Below are 20,922 nucleotides of genomic sequence, written 5' to 3'. Positions count from 1 at the left end.
CTAAAGGCATTCAGTCTGTAACGTCTTTGTTTCTGTAGAGAAAATACTGAAAGAGAGGATGGAACAAAACCAAGCTTGCAGAAGAAGGTTGTTAGTGCTGAAGACTCAGGTCATGCTGAGAAGAAATCTCTCTTTACAAAGATGTGTCCAGAGTCCACGTTTTCATGCCAAACTCTTCCTTGGTTCCTTTGGACACAAAACATGTTGCATGTGTTGTTTTGCGGTCGTTTTGTTGTTTTCCTGTGGCTGATGATCTTGAGGGACAGCACATGGAGTCAGACCGGTGGTGCTGGGGCAGCTCTTGATGTTTCCAAAGAGGTAGTTAGCCTAAAGTGTCCTGAAAAACATCTTCAGTTGAGTTCAGGATGTAGTATCTCCTCCAGTGAAGATCTATCTGATAAAGGTCACTTCAATTTTCAATGAGAATGGCCATACAAGAAATTGACGTTATTTCTCTAATTCACTTTAAACCCAAGCCTCCAGTCAATTGGGTTTAATTGCTGCTGCTGTCTCTGTTTAGATGACTTCTGTATGTCTGTGCAGTAACCAGAATAATTTGGGTGTGGACCCTGAATGAAACATTGAGGGCTGTGTCATAATAATAGCTCCATCTCGCTATGAGCCAAAGAAGTTGGAGATGAGGCACTGGGTGAGAAGAAGCCATGGGAACACTTTCCATGGAAAAGATAGCAAGTAAATTTACCAAGTTGGATGCATTTGTGTGCAAATGCTTCTAATATACAAACTTGGCTCTATGTTGCTACAATTTCTGATCTCAACTTCCATCCAGACCGAGATGTCAAATAGATCATTAAAAACAGCGTGGAGTTTCCAGTCGCTTTTCATTACTAAAAGTTCTTCTGAAAGCCTGGCAAAGCACTCATGTTGGGGCAGCAGATGTGATAACTGGACTGGAGATTAGCTGGATGTGGAGTTCACTAATGGAATAGAACAAATTAGGTTGGAAGGCACCTGTGGAGGTCATCTGGTCCAAACCTCTGCTCCAAGCAGGGCCAACTTGGTAATTACGTTATTAATGTTGGTTTCGAAGTTACGATATAATGCCCAAAGTGCTGTTTCATTAGATAAAAATGAAGGCAGAATAGAGCCCCAAGGAGGCACACTGCCGTATTTCTCACAAGTCACTCTGGTCTGTTTGGATGCCTCGGGGCTGACCGTGCTCCAAGCAGAGAACAGTTACGTGTCCTTGGGAGCCCTTTCAGCACCAAAATGATTCTTGCCCCCATACCGTATTGGGATGTGGCCTGGGTGTGCTCTTTTCAAGACACTTGGAAATCTGGGTGCTTGCTGCTGGTTGTCTAGGGAGGCCCCAGGCTCTCCAAATCCTTTTCGCATTATGGTAGAGAGCCTTCTGATGTGCCTGGGGTGGAAAATGGCTTTGATTTCAGCTGAACGGTGTGCACCAAGTCACTGGTGTGAGTAGGGAAGCTGGGATTCAGATCCCTGTTACGGCAGCCAGACTTACCTGTGGGACTTTGCGTGGATGTGTTACAGCATCTGTGTGAGACCTGGGCACCTTGCTTCATGAAGAAAACTGCAAAAGCTTCCTAACTGCCTTCTGCTGTCCAGAAATTTAGCAGCGTTGAGCAGTGTGCTGATACTGTGGTAACATCACGATTCAAAAAAGGCTGATGTCCAATGATTGCAGTGTTGAGTGGATGTTAATATTGCCAGGATAACCACGGTGTTAAGTCTTGTGCTCTGCTCTGCAGTCCTGTGTGCATTGCTGGTGTGCTGTGGAAGGAGGTCCGAGGTCTGATCCAAACCCTACTACAAACCATAGGACTTGTGTCATTATCTCCTTAATTCTTGTACAAAACCAAATAAAACTTGGAGAAAATAATTCTCCGTAGCCTTCTGCAGAAATGTCCATGGCCAAGATGGGTTAGCCAGGCTGTACCTCTCTGGGAAGCATCCCTCTGAATCCTTCTTGTGATGTTTACTTCTTCTGTTTTGCCTGGAGTGTGTTTAAAACAACTTCATGCCAAGTGCAAGGAACTGCATCTTTTCTCTCTCTCCTCCTATGGCTTCATCTACACTTCACACGCACATGCTGTAAGCAATGAGGTTAGTACATGAGTAGTCCTGTTGTATCCTATCCTCGTAAGTAGAACAAAGGAGACGTTGTGATCCTGTAAAATAAACCATTCCCTTGCGACTTGCCTGCTGTGGGGCTAAACATGGGGTTGACCATGAGGAAGGTCAATGCTTGTGCAAAAATCACCCCCATGCATTTTGGTAATTACAAGCAGCTGTTCTGTTCGGTCCAAGCCATCCTCAAACTGACCTCCTACTTGTTTTTTCCTCCCAACTGTCTAATAATTAACAAACTGCTTAATGCACGACAAAAGACCAATTAACCCTAAAGCATTTAGTGAACTACATGTAAATTAGTTGTAAAATGTTGCTGTAAACATTAAATGTTAGGCAATTACATAAAACAATAATTGATACAGTTGCATTTAGGAGCTTAAAAGAAAAAAAAAATCTGCTTAAATAGTGCTTGGGTTCTGAGAACTCTGCTAATGGGTTTGTTTTTAACTGCAGCAGCCCCAGTCTGTGTAAGTCCGAACAGGCTGTGGCAGCTCACATTCGCTCTGCTTTTAGTCGTGGCAGAAAAATAAAGGCATGCTAACCTTGTGCACTTTTTGAAACCACAATGTGGGTGAACAGCAGAAGGAAACCTCCAAAGGGCAGCACCTGGCATCTAGAAAAAAAAAGGAAATTGGATAAAATAATGAGATTTTTTTTTTTTTTTTTCTGGTGGGCTTGGTGGGATCCAGTAGTAAAGTGTGCTAGATTAGCTGGGTTGACTATAGTGTTTTCAGGTTCGTGCTGTACAAAATGTTCCAGAGCTTACTAAAACCCCAGTGTTGGTCAGGGTCCTGCTAGGATGAGCACCAGGAGTTTGGTCATTTATTGCTGATAAGTTTGTCTGTGTCTTCCTGTTTCTGCACCTTCATATCCTAACTGCCTCACATTTTAGCTTCTGAAAAATCATCTTTCCACTTACTGATGTAGTCAAGTTTCACACGAAGAAGCTGTTTTGCTTTTCTGCAAAATCTTTAATCCTCTTAATTGGCTCTCACTCCACGGTGGTCTCCTTGATCCACCAGTTCCCAAGCTCCTGTTGCTAATATTCTTAAATAATTCATTTTTCTTCTTTGTCTTATGTACTAGTTTTTCAGTTTGTTTGGGTCTTTGTTGTATGTCATGTTTGCCAGTTTTGCTTTAACCTAAGCTTACGTAGAACTGGCATATTCCTAAATCACAGAATCATTAAAGTCAGAAAACATCTCAGAGGTCATCTGGTCCAACCATCCCCCTGACACCAATATCACCCACTAAACCATGTCCCGAATCACCATGGTGCAGTGAAGTGGGGCTTTGATACCTTATTCTCTATAGTTGCCCTGCCTTACTGCTTTATCGCCTCTGATGTTTGCTGAATGTGTATTTCCATGTTGCTTGCTTAGATTTCTATTCCAAATTTGTCTCCAGATACCAAATTTTCCCCCTTTCACTGACAAACATTAGGTGTGTTTGAACTAGCTCTCTCCCTTCCTTGGTTTTGGCAGTATCCTTTTCCTGAGCATATTGATCTTAATTACAGTACAGTCGCTTGCTGAAAGCTGGCCCGTGCTTAGTCTTACTGTGTAAATACTTCGGATAACAGACTATTATTCTTCTCACACACAGTTCTAGTATAATTCCTAGTTGTATTCCATTCCCAAAAGTGGAAAAATCTTTTACCTGCATTTGGCTGATTTAATTACAGAACCACGCTTAAAGCAGTAAAACTACTTTCCAGGGTAGGTGAGTCCTTAGCAAATCTACTGAAGTTACTGGCTTGCCAGAGTCAGTTTTCCTTCTTGCACTTTGGAGTTAGATGAGAAGAGCTCTTTCCTCTTCTATGTGGTAGACGCCAAGGCTAACCACAAACTCTGGCCGGTTGACTTTCAGCCAAGGAAGGGTATGCATTGCTAGCCTGAAATCATTTTTCATTAACATTTTGTCGGCCTTTTTTTTTGTTTGTTTGTTTCACAAGCTTCCTTTTTTTAACCTCGATTTTTCTTCCTTTCTCCAACATTTGCTTTATGCTGTTGCCATTTGCTGAAATGCCTGCTGTGTGATACCCTGCCGCTGGACATCCCTTCCTCTCACTAATGAGAGATCACCTGCCATTTGCAGGCTTATATATAATGGATCAAAATACATACCTCTGTGCAACTCTTGTCAGCAGTTGATCTAACTATGACAACTTTCAAGTTCCCAGTGCCTCTGAGCTTTATTTGGAGGGATGGGTTTGCGTGTCTGGGATCTGCTGAGTGGTGGGGCACAGCTCAAGGTGTAGACCTTTGTGCAGCCCGTGTCCGCGGAGCAGCAAGCCTGTTGTTTTCCAGCATAATCCTGCTCTGCGGTGGTTTGGTGCTGATGTTGGAGGTGGGGGTGAGTCTGTGAAGCTAGGAGGAAAAAGGAGGCAGAAGCTTGAACGCTACTTGCTGTTGCAAGGGGAAACCGGCAAAGAACAAGAGCTGGAGAAATGTCACCAGGCTTTCAAGAACAAGTTAAATCAGGAGTTTCTTTCTGGGAAGCCATTTGGAAAGAGTGTATTGCTGGCAGCTTGGAGCCACGCGGAGCCTGAAGTTAACGGTTGTTAATTTTTAAAGGCAGGAACGAAACTGGTTATTGTGCCTGTATCTCAATAGGGTCTTTCTGCTACTGAAATACCACTGCGAATGCCCTCTTCTGAATTGTTTTCACTCGGAGAGAGAAAATTCCCTCAGAGAAACAATTTATCCACCAAAATCTTTTATTTGCCTCACTAGTTACAGTACAGTGACAATTTTTGTCAGGGTGATCATAACATCTCCAAGGATGCCAAGCGAGGGAAGTGCTGAGGATGGGCTTTTGGTAGGCTTTAAAAGATGGGATAAAGGAAGCTGCCTAAAGCACATGGTCTGAAGAGATGGATCTTCCTCACCTAACTTGCTTTGCTGCAGCAAGGAAGTGTGTGGAGAACCAGCATTAAAGCATGAAATTAACTGGTTTTGTAATGATTCGCCAGGCCAGATCCTGCTGCTCTCAAAGTCAATGAAAGCATTGTCTGAACTCTCGTGCTGGCTTTGTAGCTTTTTAGATAAGTGGCTGTTAACCTTTAAGAGCCAGAAGGGCAGTTTGTCACTGAAAGAAGCTTTTCAGAAGGTGATGGAAAAAAAAGAAACGCTGAGCATTTTCAAAGCATCTCAAAGGCGGCTGGCGCCTTACTCCTGCTGATATTCAAGATGAGATGGGCTCAGAAGCACCAAATCGATGTAGGCTACAGAACACTTGCATTAATGGCTGTGCATGTGTCAGAACAACCAACAGACACCAGTCATCTCTGTCACATCCAGAGCGACACAGTCTTCCACCACAACTACCAGCTCTGGTGAAGACCAGCTGTATTCATATCAACAATAAATGTACCTTGATGTTTGTTTGTAACTTCTTTTTCCCTTTTAAGTGTTTCAGTGCCTGTGTGCTGCATACTCTGTTCAAACCAAGCAAGAGACCTGTACTCAAGTCTGTATGTATGCAAAGCAGTGGCAAAATCAGACCTAATTTATTTAGCTCTGCCTCTTTCCTCTCCCCCAGCAATAATTTGTGCTCTTGAGCCTCACAGTCAACAAGAGCCTGTGCTCTCAGAATGGCATCTCCCTGCTACACCAAGTTTGACACAAGGCAGTTGATCATAAAGAAATAAGTCTGCAGAACCCTCTCAGAGCATATATGTTGCTCTCAGACACCAGGTTGGTCTCCTGCAATGCCTGCTAGGAATATTAACACCCTTTTCTCTCCGTGCCTGAAGTGGATGAGGTATTTGGCAACATTTAAAACAGAGGGGACAGAATGAAAAGAGTTGAAAGCAAAAAGTGTTGAATGCCAGAGACATTCAGTACTCCTTGAAATACTGCCTGGCAACAGAGATCAGCTCAATTTCAGCTGGAGACACTGCTGAAAAACACATGGAACGAAGGGCTCTGCATGCAGGAAAGTTGGAGGAGTAAAAAATGAAAATTCGCGTGCTTGTGCTTGGCTTTCTTCCTCTGCGACACTGTTCTGCTCCATCGAGCCCTTGCTGAAGAAAACTTCTGGAAGTGCTGAAATGGTCAGAGCTGATGTGGAGGATGATTGAACAGGACAAACAGACTACGATGAGATCCTGCTTGTGAGAAGAGCTTAATAGGCATAAAATTGTCTTGCAGCTGGAGGGCTGGATTTAAAGCACAGAGAGGGAAGGGAAGGGTGACTATTTCTTCTTGGCACTGCATGGAAGTTTAAATTCAGACAAAGAGTCCAGAGTTGTTATGGCTGTGTCCTTAAAAAGATCACTGCACCTCACTATTCATTACCTAAAAAAGGAGGTGCAGGTAAATGATCAGTGGTGAGCTCAAAAATTAATTAATAGTTTGGTAGGACTCTTGTGGCTAATGGAAGGGAATGACAGTACTAAGGGACTGCATCAAATCAAAATAGCTTTAAAAATATCTTAGAAGAGAGCTGCACTGCAGTGTTGAACGCAAAAGCGCTGTCTTTTTTTACTCACCAAATAAAAAGGAATTTTCTCACGTACTATCTTATGTTGAGTAGTTGCTTCGTGCACGAGCTGTGCTATTAATGCCTGTGGAAGTACTGGGGGAGCCACATATGGTCATGAATGTGGTTAAGGGCACATTTGAGGTACTAGAATGGGACCCTAGCAGGGTTACAGGGAGTTGAACAGCAACCTCTCTGCAAACAAACTGTGAAAGCCATACTGTTTTTAGAAAAGGAAAACAAAGAAAAGCCCCCCCAGAAAACACAAACAAACAAAAAAAACCACTGAGAATTACAGAACAGTTTTTGGACTTTGCTATGTATGGCAGCCACTGTGCTGCTAAATTGTTTCACTGGAGGCTTGACTGTTGTTCAAGTCCAAGCAAGGTGTGATTCCAGACAGCATCCCAGATCTGTGTGACAGTGGGATGTGGAAAAAAGCTAGGCTTTCTCTAGATGCAGCTTTTTCTTTATTGAAGTCTATTTGGCAACTGCTCAGTAATAGCTCCTTAAAAATGTGCTGCTGTTGCACTTTCACATGACTTTAAGTAAGATGGCTGACCTCCAGAACTAGTCAAAAAATACCTTTGTAATCCATATTTTGTACTGGATTGCTTGTTGCATGGCTTATATCGTGCCAGGGTTTTTAAACAGCGTGCTCTGTTATGATGCATAGGCTGTGGTACAGAAGGATGGGTTAGCTGTTCACTAAAAGAAGCGTCAAAGGCATCGCTGCCTTTAGTGCTATTTCCAATTACATGAGATGAACCTAGGGGGGAAAAGAAGTGATAAAGAGAAATCTCCTGTTTTTTTTTCAGGCAGTTCAGCACCTACTAACCGGTAATTGGCATCTAGCTACAGCAGGCCTGACTCCAGACCAGCACCCGGAGGATCACGCGGTCTGCACGCACCCGACTCTGCACCCTTGAGATCAGGGGAACCTTCTGTGGATCTGAGCAGGCAGAGACCGGAGTGCTTAATACATTAACTATTTGGCCTGGCTCAGCTTGCTACTGATGTATCTGAGCAAGGCTGTTAATAATGCATTCCGTTTGGAATATACAGCTGCCTCGGCCCCTGACACGTTACATCGCTGTTAGTTTTGTTGTCTGCAGCTGAAAAAAGCAGGCACTGATTTTTAAAGACAGCTAACTGGCAGTGTTTCTCCAGTGGAGCAGTGCTGAGAAAGGTTCATAGCCAGACTAGAGGTATAGCATGCAGTGATCCCTCCATCATAAGTGTGTTCAGGATTAGTGGTGTTTCTTCTTCTAGAGGCAATGTCTTTTACGTTAAGGCTGACTGACTTCTTCATTAACTGATGGTGTTTTTGCTTAAGAGGCTGCCAGACTGATAGTCTGCATTGCTCACCTTGTCCACTTGTCCCTGTCTGCTATAAATGAGTAGATTTAGGACATTTTTGGAAGAACGGTCTTTGCTGTGTCCCAATATCTCCATGGAATGCATCAATAAAATACCTGAAGACGTAAGGTCTGTGCATTATCACAACACCGCTGAAGACAGAAGGAGCTGAGAGTGCTTAGCAAATCATTACATAAAGGCTGCCGTTCTGGCTGTTGAGAGAATGTGTTGTTAGTAAGCATTTGTCTAATGCTGATGATTTTTTGCAGATCAAAGACTTAAGATATGCCACATGCTGCATAGGAGCTTACAGCAGAACATGAACAATCGTGCAGTACAGTAGTCCAGAAAAAAATGGATTATTCAAGAGGCAGTCAGCATTATTCAGTACGTTGGAAAGGGTCATGATCAAGGGATGCGGGATATTTGCTTCAGGATGGATCAAGTGGCTTGAATTGCCTTCTCTGCTTTTGTTGTCTGTAGGAGAGAGAGCGATGGCCCCAAAGAGGACCTGGTAGCATAGTGAGTGCTCCCTGCAGGCTGCCAAGTTCATCCTGCGGGCAAATCTGATCTGCCTTATTACCAGCCAGCACTGTGTGCAAGGTCAAAAAGGAATCATTTTTCTCCATAGGAAAAGAAATTTCTAACGTTGGCTTGTAGCGATTATCTGGAGAGTTGGTCATCCAGAGACGGATTCTGCAAGAGCCTAGGGGAGGCCCAATGTGTGGTCTCTGATCAAATTTTAAGGTGCAGGCATTGCTGTGAAGCAGATTCCACATGTAGATCATTGTCCTTGTCTATACAAGTGCAAGAATAGCACAGAGAGTCCGTGTGCTGTGCTTCAACATGGGCAGTGCTCCAGACACATTGAACAGCATTACGAGTAGTGGGAGTAGGTCCTTTGCCTTGTCCTTGTGTCAGATACCACATGTGAGCTGTGAAGATGTCCATGATGACAATCTCAGTCTCTGCTTTTAGCCATGACTCCGTGTTGGTTAGTGTTTCATGGAAACTGGTAGAGCTGTGAGCTGTGAAAGCCGTCACTGCTTGCTTTTAGCTGGGGGAATTCCATCTCCTGTTACAATCTCTCTTTCAAATCTTACCTTGTTTTCAATTCAAAAGCTTTCTTCCTCAATTTTTGCCAAACTGCGTGACCAAACTACCTTGCTTATATTAATCAAGCAAGATGCAGAGCAAAAAATCTTACTGCAGAATCAAGATATTGTGAATTCTGGTCTTATCAGTAAGGTGTTAATCAGCATTGGGCCAGGTTACTGCTGCTTCTCATTACATCCCTGTTATGAAAGGGGATCAAGGGGAGATAGTAAGGGTCTACAGTCTACACTGCAGCTGGAAGTTGTATGATGGGAGAGTCAAAATTAAGGGAGTTGCCATTTTTTTCCAAGCTCCCCTCCTTGGGAGCAGCTTTTCCACTGTCCTTGTATTCTCCAGCTCTGTACTTGTGTTTAACTTCTTGTTATCTGCTAGGTACGATGCCTAGAGAAGGGGTTGTGCTGTGGAGGGGAGCAGACCAGAAACCTGTAAAACTTCGGTACGGGATGGGCCACGCCATCTGTGTAATTGTTTCATGACTTTTGTGAAAACTGCCTGCTTCATTCTTCTCATTAGTAACATTGACTAAAGCCTGGGTTTTTGTCATCAGCTACCCTTAGTGGAAACTTGCCTCTGGATAGTGCCTTGAACTGTCTGTAAAAGTGTTCAAACTCCAGGGCGTGTCTATGCAGGAGTACTCAGGAATGTGAATGGGAACTGATCAAAGGTATAAATCTTCAGAGAAAGGATTAAATGGGATAAGGTCTTGTAGAGACATTAACATGCAGAATTAAAGTTGTTTAATGTTAATTGATTCGTTTTGGAAGTGAGGTCAGGTAAACTAGAAAGAAAACCACCTAAAATCTGATAAGAACGTCCACACAGGTGTTTAACTCAACTTGTTCCCTCTGACTTGAGATTGATTTGAACTGAGTTTTGGCTGACTGAGGGCAACCCCAGAAATTAATGGGAGTGTAATCATGTCCCATTTTAATAAATGTATTTGGAAAGCATGTTTTACAAATAACCCTCTTTGATAATGTTACCACAGGCTTTGAGGCAGGATTTATGCCAGGGCTCATGGGGATTTCTGTAGCTGCTGATGTACTTTTAAGTGGTGGAGTACCCAATGTTAGACGGGCTCTTTGGCCTTGGATGGAGGAAGCAGTCAACTGAGGTGCAGGTCACAATGGTGTTCAGAAACACTACCAATAAAAACAAAACGAAAAAAACGCATGGAAGAAACACTGCTGGCTGATTTGAGAAGAGGCTGTTTTAGTTGTACGTCATCACAAACGGGTACCCCCCAGTTAATTCTAAGGAGGCACCGTACACGTGGAGGGCCAGATTATAACCACCTTCCTCACTGCATCACGTTTCACCCCCGGTTAGTGAGGCACTTGCAACTCAGCACTGAAGCATGAGGTGACTTCAGGATACTTGCTGCTCTTGTGAAGCCCCCCGGTATTTCTGCATGCCGCGGGGAGCCCTGCAGGCAGCGAGCTTGCTGCTTTATCCGGCCAGGCTGGGAGGGAGGGCTCCCTGCGACAGCGAGCAATTGCAGAAGTTGGGCTGACGTTGGGCTGGGAAGTTCAGCTGTGGCCTTATTTGAAGCCGTCGTGCCACAATGTGTCTCTCTGTATTTCTCCCTCAGATTTCTCTGTGTTGATGGAGATTGATTTTGCCTTTGGGAACCTGAGGGTATAAATTGTACTCATAATTGGCCTGAACTGAACTAGGAGAAAGAGCTGATGTGTTTGTTCTCTTCAGCAAGTGATTTGTTTTATAAGCTGCTTCATGGACTGCTTCTGCCTGAATTTGGGAAAAGGAAAGGGAAAAGGGGGAGGTAGGAGGTGCCGTTAGCAGATGCCAATACCTGTATTTAAATGTTGCATTGGAGCCTTCTACCATCTGCATTTGATAGCTTAATTCCTCTCCCATTCAGGGAAAAATATAATCCCAGCCATCTAAATCCGTGGATTAGCATTTTCTCCAATACGTATGTCTGTTGCTCATCAGGTTGTTGCTGGAACGAGACAGCTGCAAAAAGAAGACCTCTCAGCAGTGGCAGGTGATGCTGCTGTTGGCGCTGCTGGTTTCAGCAGCTCCCAAAGTGGCTGGGTTAGGGAGAAGCAAAGGTGATGGTCAAGGCTTGGGGAGGCCGGTGCTCAAAGGTCGGGCAGGGGGAGCTCTGCAGGGTTCACCCCCCAGGTTAATTGCTCTGCAGCTCTTAAGCCTGATACTCAGCTGTCCACCCCGCGCTCAGCACACAGTGTTCGCTGGGGAGATTAAGATGAAAATATGTTCTCCTTGCTAAAGAGCACATAAACAACCCATAAACGGCCCATTAACCTACAAAATCGCAATAAAGAACATGTGGCAAAGCAAAGCCATAGGAGACCTGTGACCCAGCAAATTCCTTAATTGGATTTTGAACCTTATCAGTTGTGCTAAATGCAGCTAATCTGAAATTAGCAAAAACAAAAGGAAGAAGAAAAAGAAGGGGAGACTTTGCTTGTCCAGATGAGGTGGGAGCACTCCTGTAACTCCTCATATGATACAGCCCAGTGAGCAAACTTCTCTGGCCAGTTGTGGAAATGATGTGTTATGGGATCAGGCATCACAGTAACACTTCCACGTAATACCAAATGATAACAAAATGAGTGGAAAGAGAGAATTTTCTCGTTGGCTGCAAGCAATGCCTTCAGCAGCTCTGTAATCACTTCTCTCACAGGCTGCTTATTGCACCAGCCTCTTGCTGTGCTCCAAGTTGCTTTTTTTGAAGCTGTAGGATATAAATTTATTTTATAGCTTTTCTGGCTGTGATATTTAAATTCTGTTAAGAATATATTGAGAGTCATTAGTGCAGATTGAGAGGGAAGTTGATGGAACATGTATCTGATGGGTTCCCTGCCAGCAGGACTTGCTCTTCATCTGGAGGATGACTGCAGAGTCAGACACCGTCAGCAAAGAGCTGAAGTCTAAGTCACCTAGACTCTTTCCATCACTGTGAAACCACCAAATGGCTGGAGAATGGCAGCCACTTACTGTTTTTGTTCTTTTTTTCCTTGAGCCAAATTATCCCCAATGAAAGGAAGAGGAAAAAGCACATCGTGGAAGTCTGCAGGTTCATGCTGTAAGCCGTTTGGTGTTCTTTTGGCCAGCTGTCATCTTTTTATTGTCCGTAGTGTGCTGTGGAGGGGGTACATGTCTGTGTACATGTCTGAAGCACTACGGCAAAATAAATGGAAAAAACCCAAGTGCTGATAACCAGTCTGCCAGTACAGTGGTATTTAAAGGTCTTAGCTGAAACTTTGGACTTGGCTTTAGTAGGTGTTTTCCCAAATGTACACACGGTGAGATCTCTGCCCTGAAGCATGTGCGATTTGAATAGAGCGGGAAGAGAGAGGCTGGTATGTGGCAGTGAGGAGCTGAGGGCCTGAGCAGCGAAATGATTTACCCCAAGCCAAAGTGGTGTGGTGAAAGCAGAACTTGAACCGTGCCTCCTAGTGCTCAGGTGCATTGGTTTCAGCACAAACTCCTGGCTCCATGGCTGATTTGAGCTGACTGTATGAAGATGAGCTCAAGTGTTACACCTATTTGGGTTTTTGAAATAGGAAAATCTTAATTATTTATACTAATGTTTATTTTCAATGTGTTTTAGATGCAGATTTTTAGTCCAAATTGCTTTTATAATTGCAAGGACGATTTTCATGCATAAGGCTATGTGTTTGCAGATATATTCTGGAACTGTTCTGCCAAGAGCATCTGTTACATCCAAGTCAAGTAATCGAATGCTTGTTACGCACCTCACGGATTGTGAGAAACATTTCTGAAGAAAAAGAAAAAATAATTGTAGAAACTAATGCTTATGTAAGAGTGCTAATTACCAAAAGGGTTAATGTGTATTTTCCAAGAACTGAATGTCTTTGTAAATTCTGCTTAGCAGTATTTTTCTCTCTTTTTCAGGAGTATCCTGTGGGAGTGTTTTTGCTTTTGTGGGAAACTATAGATTTACTCAAAGGAAGAACTAATGAAAAAATGAAAAAGCTTTGTGTAGTTAGTTTGGGAAACTTACTGAATCACGGGCAATATTGCTTATGTGACATAATGGCAAAGGAATGGATCAGCTGGTTGTGTGAACTTTGCTTTCTACTGATGTATATTTATGTTGCTTTCACTTACGTTTCATACACATGCCTTACACCTTGCTCTCAATCGTGGCAAACCCAGCTTGTCCTCAAGCTCTGCTGCCTCCTGGGTACCTGTCCCGTGAGGCTAGGAAGCTGTGATGATCTGTGAATAGGGTCAAGCCCTATTGTCCTGCAATTAAAAGGCAGAAGGATATGTGTGATGGTGCCTGTGTCCATAACGGTAACACACAGGCTGGTCTAGTGCATGTCCTGAGGATGTTGTGCTTGTGAAATGGTACCCTTAAAATGGTGGGCATGGGAAAGGGGCAGCCGTGAGCAGCCACGGGGATGTACATGCTGTAATTATTTGGGTTTGGGATTGAGTTGTGCTGTGCAGTTCTGTGAAGAAGAGCTGGGGCCACGTCTCAGGGAAGTGAAGCTGGTGGGCTATAAATGATGGATTTCTGGAAATAGTTCTAGATCAGCACCACTTTGCAGAGCCTTAGATGTTGTGACTGTGCAGATGTGAGGATAGCTTTGGGAAGCACAGAGGTTGGTGCACCTCGCTGGCAGGTGCTTCTGTGAGGAAGGGCTGAGGCCTTTGTGATGGGAAAAAGGAGAGAATCACAGGGGCAGCTTACGATGTACTGCTGACCAGTGGGCCTGAAAAGCCTTAAAGGAGAGGAAGGAGGTGGAGAGAAGTAAAATGGACCTAACTGGCAGCCAGGCTTCTAATTCATGTAGGTATTTTAGAGCAAAACTCAGATATGTGAAACAAGACGTTTTCAGAAGTGCCTTGCTTTCAGAAGGAAGCCTGGTCTTCTGTCTCGCTGCGGGAGCATTCTGAACAGCTTGAGCAAAACTTGCAATTGGCTCTAAAGCTTTGGGTAAAAAAATGTTCACTTCAGTGAGGTGTGTCCCTACTGCTGTATTTCTTCAATTGGGAGCGTTAAAACCAATGCAACAGGGGGAAAATGTCACCAACTGCAAAAATAATAATGAGAAAAGATAGTTTCATTAAATTATTTTCTTTAACTGTAAATGTAGTTTCGATAGGAAAAGAAAGCTTTTTTATTACAAAAGTATGCTAGCTGGTGAGAAATTAAATTTGCATCAACGTTTGCTTAATAATTGAAGGCTTCTTTAAAAAAAAAAAAAACAAGAAAAAAAAAGAGAAACAAAAAGGCCATGTTTCCTATTGGTTTCTTTTTTCACATTACAAATTGAGACTTTGCTTACCCTGGAAAAATCAATGGTGATTGGACACCTGGTGTAATTAATTATATTGCAACAGCCAGACAGCTGATCTTTTGAAAAGAAAGGAGTTTTTAGCAGAACTGTTCAAAGTTCATAGTCTGCTGTTTAACTCTAATGCTAATAAACATTCAGCAGAAGGGATGTCTGTCTTAAAATTGCCCAGTATCGCACCTTTGTTTTAAGGTGATATGACAAGAACAAAACTGTAGACCCCACGAGGTCCTCCAGCAATGCTGCTTTGGTGGCACGAGCCCCAGTTGCCTCTGGGAGATGCCCTTAGGTCTTGGCATGTGCACAGCGAGGTTTTCAGTTTTTAATTTTGAGTTATGTCCATTTCTTAACCAGGAGGGGGGTTCTGCTCATTCTCCTTTAGGTAGAAACACAAATGAACTTCACTTGCACTACCAAAAGAGCATGTGTTGAACCTAGGTTCTTCTGCCTAAATGGGCAGTCGTTTCCCAATGGGTAGAGCTGTGTTTTTTTTCAGTGCACTGGTGCCTGACTAAATGCGTTCAGGCACATTCTTCATGTATAGATGACACAAACTTTCTGTTAAATATTCCTGTGTTTTCTAGCAATAGGTCTGGGAAGGTTACAGCTTGCCTTGCAGGCCAATTAGAGCATGAGCCATGTTGACAGGGAGGGGAAAGCTGGCTATGGGATGCTGTCACAGTAAGCCCCAAAAGAGTTTGGCTGAAACTGGTTCTACGTCATATAAAAACGGGGGCTAAGGATCTCAGCTGATCAGAGTACTAAAGGTCCTTGGGCACGCACCATAGAGCATATTGGTTTTGAGCTTGATAGCTCTTTTTTTTACAAGGGCTGCAAATTGCTGTAACATAGTTAAGGACTGTAGGAAGAGGCAAGTTTTCCTGAACTTTACTCCCAGCTTGAAGTTTTAAGAAGTAAGTGAGAAGCAAGGAAGGGAGGAGAGGGAGATACACGAACCCTCCCTCACGCCCCTCCGACCACAACTAGGATGTCAAATGGAAAAGACAGCCTGGAGAAACAGCTGAACGGCTTTGGGGAGAAGGGAAAGGAAAAGAGCCGCACGTCTCTGGTCATCTCTCAGGCTGTTAACCGCAGTATTTTCACCTCTGCAGTCTCCCCCGCTGCCGAACGCGTCCGCTTCATTCTTGGAGAGGAAGATGACAGCCCAGCACCCCCACAGCTTTTCACAGAGCTGGATGAGCTTCTGGCCGTTGATGGACAAGAGATGGAATGGAAAGAGACTGCCAGGTGAGTTGTTTTTAACTGTATCCTGAAAGGGAAGGGCAGCTACTCAGAAACCCCATGGAAAATTCCTCTTTAGCACTCAAGGGGGGTAATGTCCATGCTACAGAATGGCTTGGGAAGTCCACAGAAAGAAATCCATACAGGTGAATTTACCTTTCTTGGATAACTGAGAGAACTCACGGATTTGTGTAAATATTAATTTAAAACAACAACTAGAAAAATCAGACTGCCAGATTGACTTGAATGGGTTGCATATGGAGATCCAAAATCGATATGGTCTTACTAGTGCATTGAAAAGATCAACAATACCATGGCCAGACTAAAGCTTCTGTAAATGTGTTTAAATTCCTTAAATTCTATTGCTATAATTACTTATATTCACACACCACAAATTGGAGCATTTTGACCGCGTCCTTCTCCTAATGAGTTACTGATAAAATTAATTTTAAATAGGTAAAAAAAATCCTCAAGTTTTTTTTTCCCCTTTCAAATTATTCAAGGTGTATTAAATGCTCAATTGGATTGCCTGCTTTGAGTTTCTTGACTAAGTTCTCTCCCTATTTCTTTAATGGTGCTGATTTAGGACTGGCATGTTTTTTTTGCCCTGTTTGACACAAGTTTTTTATGGCGTATTTCTGAGCAACATAGAAGGAGCCATTGGATTGGATTCAAGATCTAAAGGCTGCTTCTTGCCTTGTGAAGTGTAGTTTTTCTACAGCAAAAACCTTTTTATTGGATTTGCCCTGAGAGGTAAAGCCCCTAACTGCTGTTGCTGCGAAGGTCTGAAACCTTCCCCTAGAAAGAGGTGCTTACCTAGCTGCTGAGCAGCCTGGGGTTTTCCTGTCCCTGTTCCCAATCCCCCTCTCTTAACTTTGGGCTTTTCATTTTCCTTTATTGTGGCCGTGCTAAGCTCTTTCCCCACCTTCCAGTCTTAAGGGCATCTACTGTGTTTGGAGGTAGCCAATGTTGTTTGGCTACCTTAATCTTCTTTACCTGTGATTTAATGAACTGCTCCACCGCCTACCCCCTTGCCCCTTATCTTGTTTTATTTTTACTTCTCAGTCACTTGTAGAGCCTATTTAAAGACTTTTCACCTTTACTCTTTAACTCCTTTCTTATTGGTCATCCTTTTCTCCCTTTATTGCTCTTCCCTCTTATCATTAGTTCAGTACTTGCATGTGTACTTCCCACCTCTGCTTTTTCTGGCAATTTATGCTTTCCTCTATGTATAGGCCTTTGAGAAGGGTTTTTAATGACAGATGGTTAAGGCTCTTCCACAGTTCAGATCTTGATGGTGCGCTTCATATTGAGCACTATATTGGGTCTCTCCTTTGTAATATAAAAATTGGGAAGCTCTGTTTTCCTCAAGTCCACAAATATTAGCCATCAAGAGGAAGATACTCCATGTCCTGAATGAGAAATGACAAAACATTTATATGTCTTGAGAAGTATCTATCAAGAGCCCTCTGCTTTTACATTCCAAGAACCTTACAGAGGGATATGCTGGTGCTTTTACCATCAGGCAGCTGTAGAGAAAAAGGGAGGTTTTCTTCCCCTTTGGAAATGCTTTCTGATTTCACATGTGACATACATCTTCAGTAGAAGTGCTAGATTCAGCTGTATATATGCCTCTCTCCTTTGAGTGATACATATCTATATTAAATGCTTGAAGAGGGGACAACCTGTTGAAGCACAGTGAAATTCTTAACCTTGGCTAACTTCCTGACTTTCATGGTAATTTGTTGATGGTGATCTTGCACAGTGTGTAATTGTCCAGGATATTTCAGTATCTTCCTGAAATGACTTAATCTAGCAAAACAGAACCTGCTGTAAGCTACTGAGTGGCTCTTGCTGCAGAATATACCAGCTAGAGCTGGCTAGCTCTGCTTTAGTAGGTAGAGGAGCTGCATGCTCTGCCACTCACTGCAGCTGATGGGTCTAAGACCTGACATAGAGTGGGAGCTGTCAGGAGAGACAGGGTTTAGCAAATGGTACCAGAGGTGTTCTGATCAACAGAAAAACTGGAACATGTCATGGAACATTTCTAGCAGCAACCTTCAAGATACTGCCTTTAAAGTGCTTCCAGAAGAATATCTTTAATTGCATGGCTTGACTCTTGATCCATGTGACTTCAGCTGTCTGTGCTGCAACCCCAGTGTAAATGGGCTATAGTTACCCCCCCTGCACTCAGTGACGTTTCATATAGTAAGTACATCAGTCCATGACTGGGGCTTGAGGATGTCTTACTCCTTTGTGTGGTCCTGTCACATGTTAGTGATGGGGTCTGGCCATGATTAACAAAAAAGAGAAGTTTTGGAAAAATATCTTAATTGTAGAGTGTTTCATAACCCAGCCCTGTAAATGCATTAGAAATAGAGCAGTAAAAGGGAAGGTGTATTGCTGTTAAAAGGTAACCTGAAGATTTGGGTCACTGGGTGTTCCTTGTTCTTTCTTTTTTCTTCTTTCCTTTCCTTTTTTTTTTTTTTTTTTTTTTTTTTTTTTTTTTTTTGGTGCTTATAATGGATTTACTTGGTGTGGATGGACAAGTTCTTGCACCAACATGTGAATGTTTTCATTTCAATCGTAGTTAAAGAATACAGAGCAAGCTGGTAAAAGGAAAAGAAAGACCTGAGACAGCTGGAGGCCACCAGCTATTTTGAGGCTCAGTCCATTACATTTGGGAACCAAGATGTGCACACCATAGTGGAGATTGCCATTCTGCAAGGCAGAGAGATGGCAAAAGGATCATGGTGACAATGACAAGGACAGAAAGGGTTGGCAGATAGGCTTTTAAAATCTTTAATTACGGTTGTTTCTTCATGTAAGCTCTGTCAAACAGTACATTTACATCCTTCACCTCTTTCCTCATTACAATATTAACATGCCTTTTATGCAATCCTTTATAGGGCTTTAAAAATAAAAAAGACGAGTCCTGCATACTGGCTAGCAGAGGCAATAGCTGTCTTCACGGTATGTGTACACTGAATATACTGAAGGCTCCCAGAGAAGCATTTGAAGAGTAAGATGTTCTTCTGGAGGCAACCAAGTGCACTGGTGGCAGATTTTTCTTGCAAATCTCTGCCCTTTGGAGCCGGTGATGCATATATGGTCCTGAATTCAGAAGTCCACAGTGCCAGCTTTGCTGGAGCTGCCAGTGTAGTAAGATCCAAGAGGTGTAATACTACATGGGTGTTGTTTGCCGTACCTTGCTGCTTCTCTGATGTGGTCACAAGAATTGTTACTAGCTATTGCAAGTGAATTAAAAGTGGCAGAAAGGAAGAATATGGAAATGTAAAAAAACAGAGGGGGATAGAAATAACGAAATAAATTTGGTTGTTAATTTTCTCAAATAACAGTGTTGATAATCGTTTGCCCTGAAACAACATGTTGCTGTTACGCTGCAGATAATGTTGCCTTTTACACTCAGGAAACTCTGTTTCGGGATGTACAATTTGAAATTCACCCAATAGGAAGCATTAACCCTATGTCTCTCTCTTTTGTCCTTTCCACTGTCCTCCACCCTAAAAGTCAGACACTTTCTTCCAACGATCAGAGGCTGCCCATGCAACTTTCTGGGTGTGAGTGAGCTTTTCTGTGTGGTCTTGTGTCAGTGGTTGTTTCTGATAGCACATTTTGTGTCCTTGTTTGCAAAGTCTTTTTTGATGATACTTCAGTGACCAGGTGCGTATGATCTTTGCCATAGCACAGATGTACACTGTACAAAGTACCAGATTTCTGTTTTGGCATGCTTTAGGCTTATTTCCTGAACATTAACAGATATTTCTGGTGTATCCCCAAGTCTTTATCAACAATAGGGGATGCGTGTAGCTGATGATAATTTCACACTAGTATGATATCTTCTGGTAGGTTAGCTTAGGAAAGTATTGCACCAGGAGTGGTCTTTCAATGATTCCCCCTGATGGAATGAGGAGTCACCACACAGTTCAGTGTCCTCAAAGCCACATCTGCCTTTACAGTGGGCACTTCTGGCTCCTGGGAGGTGTCTGGAACTACCTTGGCTTCAGGTTTGGCTCATTTTTATCACTTTAGGTATCATTTGTGAGTGAAGTAGCACACCAAATTGGTTCATTTCAGTTCACACTGAAGATGCCTCCTTGTAAACCTTCTTTGCTTTGCGTGGTCCTTGGCAAACCAACGTATTTAATTAGGTGAAGTATATAGTAGGGAATAATAATAAAAAGCCCTAAAGAAGAAGACATGTATTAAGCATATGGAAAGCCATGTGGAGAGCATTGCTTAACTAAGTACTGGCATTGGTTTGCAGAAAGCAAATATTAATAATTGTGAATTATACACTTTCACCAAAAATACAAATGCTTGTAATTTGCAGCTTTTATGCTGTTGCAGGCTAAGCAGCATCTAACTGCCTTTGATATGATCCCATAACTGTATGATGCAGTCATACGTATGTGGCCATGTCACACACCCTTTGAACTCCACGGATGTGCAGGTGCCCAAGTCACTGCGCTTTCCTAGCAAACACCCAAGTGGTGTGAGCTGAATACAACCTTGTTACTCAGAGCTCAAATTCAGTCTCTCCGCTTGGGTTAAAAAGCAACTTTTGTATAATGAAGTCTCAAAAGAGATTATTGCAGTTGAAAAGCATAATTGATTAATCCTAAAGTAATACATTTTTTAGGAGTATGATTTCACTTGGCGTTAATAATGTTCTCTTGAGCCACGTTGTGACTTCCTTACCTTCACATGTATGTTTTCTTTGTCTTAGTAATCCCCTTATATTACTCAGTGGAATTTTCATTTAGCCAAGTATATTAAAACAGTATCTTGGGACGGGATTAGAATGCCCTTGTACTTTGCAATCAGGTTGCATTAAAACATCTTCCTGCATTCCGTGCTCACAGTGCAGCCGTAGCTGGGTGCTGCAATGAAGGAAAAGATCTGTGCCATTTCTTTTCCTTTTATAAGCGCAGCAAAAGCCTGAGCCAGGTGAAATTTCCTCCTGTGGGTCCCACAGAAGGAGTTGTTTGCGCAGTCCCTGGCCGGCCACCTGTGCAAACACCTTGCTGGCAGCAGCAGGAGCCAAGGGCAGCGCGGAGACGCAGCGGGGTCACGCTCCGGCTGGCCGCCTGCAGCAGTGGAGCTCGGGGTTGCGATCCCTGGGTTAAACCTCTTGCTTGCCTGCTGTGATGACATGGTTTTAGGGGTGTAAAGAGTATTTTGCACGGAACGGCATTTAACCTTTGCTCTAATCTTCAACTAGAGAGATGAGCTTTCTGTTTTTTCAGACCTACTTTGTTAAATG

At 43.1% G+C, this 20,922-nt stretch overlaps 1 protein-coding gene across 2 annotated transcripts in view; it reads left to right on the top strand.

Annotated features, from left to right (window-relative positions):
• Positions 1-15,106: 15,106 nt before the first annotated feature.
• The window catches only part of SLC4A4 (solute carrier family 4 member 4), a 104,543-nt gene continuing 98,727 nt past the window's right edge, over positions 15,107-20,922 (top strand). Inside the window, exon 1 of one of the 2 annotated variants that reach the window (XM_082759511.1) lies at positions 15,107-15,641. In XM_082759511.1, the coding sequence (XP_082615637.1) occupies positions 15,382-15,641 (260 nt within the window). In that variant the 5' untranslated portion in view covers positions 15,107-15,381. The remainder of the gene's footprint in view (positions 15,642-20,922) is intronic. The other variant, XM_082759512.1, reaches the window with a different exon arrangement.

The sequence above is a fragment of the Aythya marila genome (assembly GCF_965140915.1).
Source record: "Aythya marila genome assembly, chromosome: 4".
NCBI classification, from domain to species: Eukaryota; Metazoa; Chordata; class Aves; order Anseriformes; family Anatidae; genus Aythya; species Aythya marila.
Note: the sequence above shows the minus strand (reverse complement) of the source record. Positions and strands in the feature narration are given on the sequence as shown.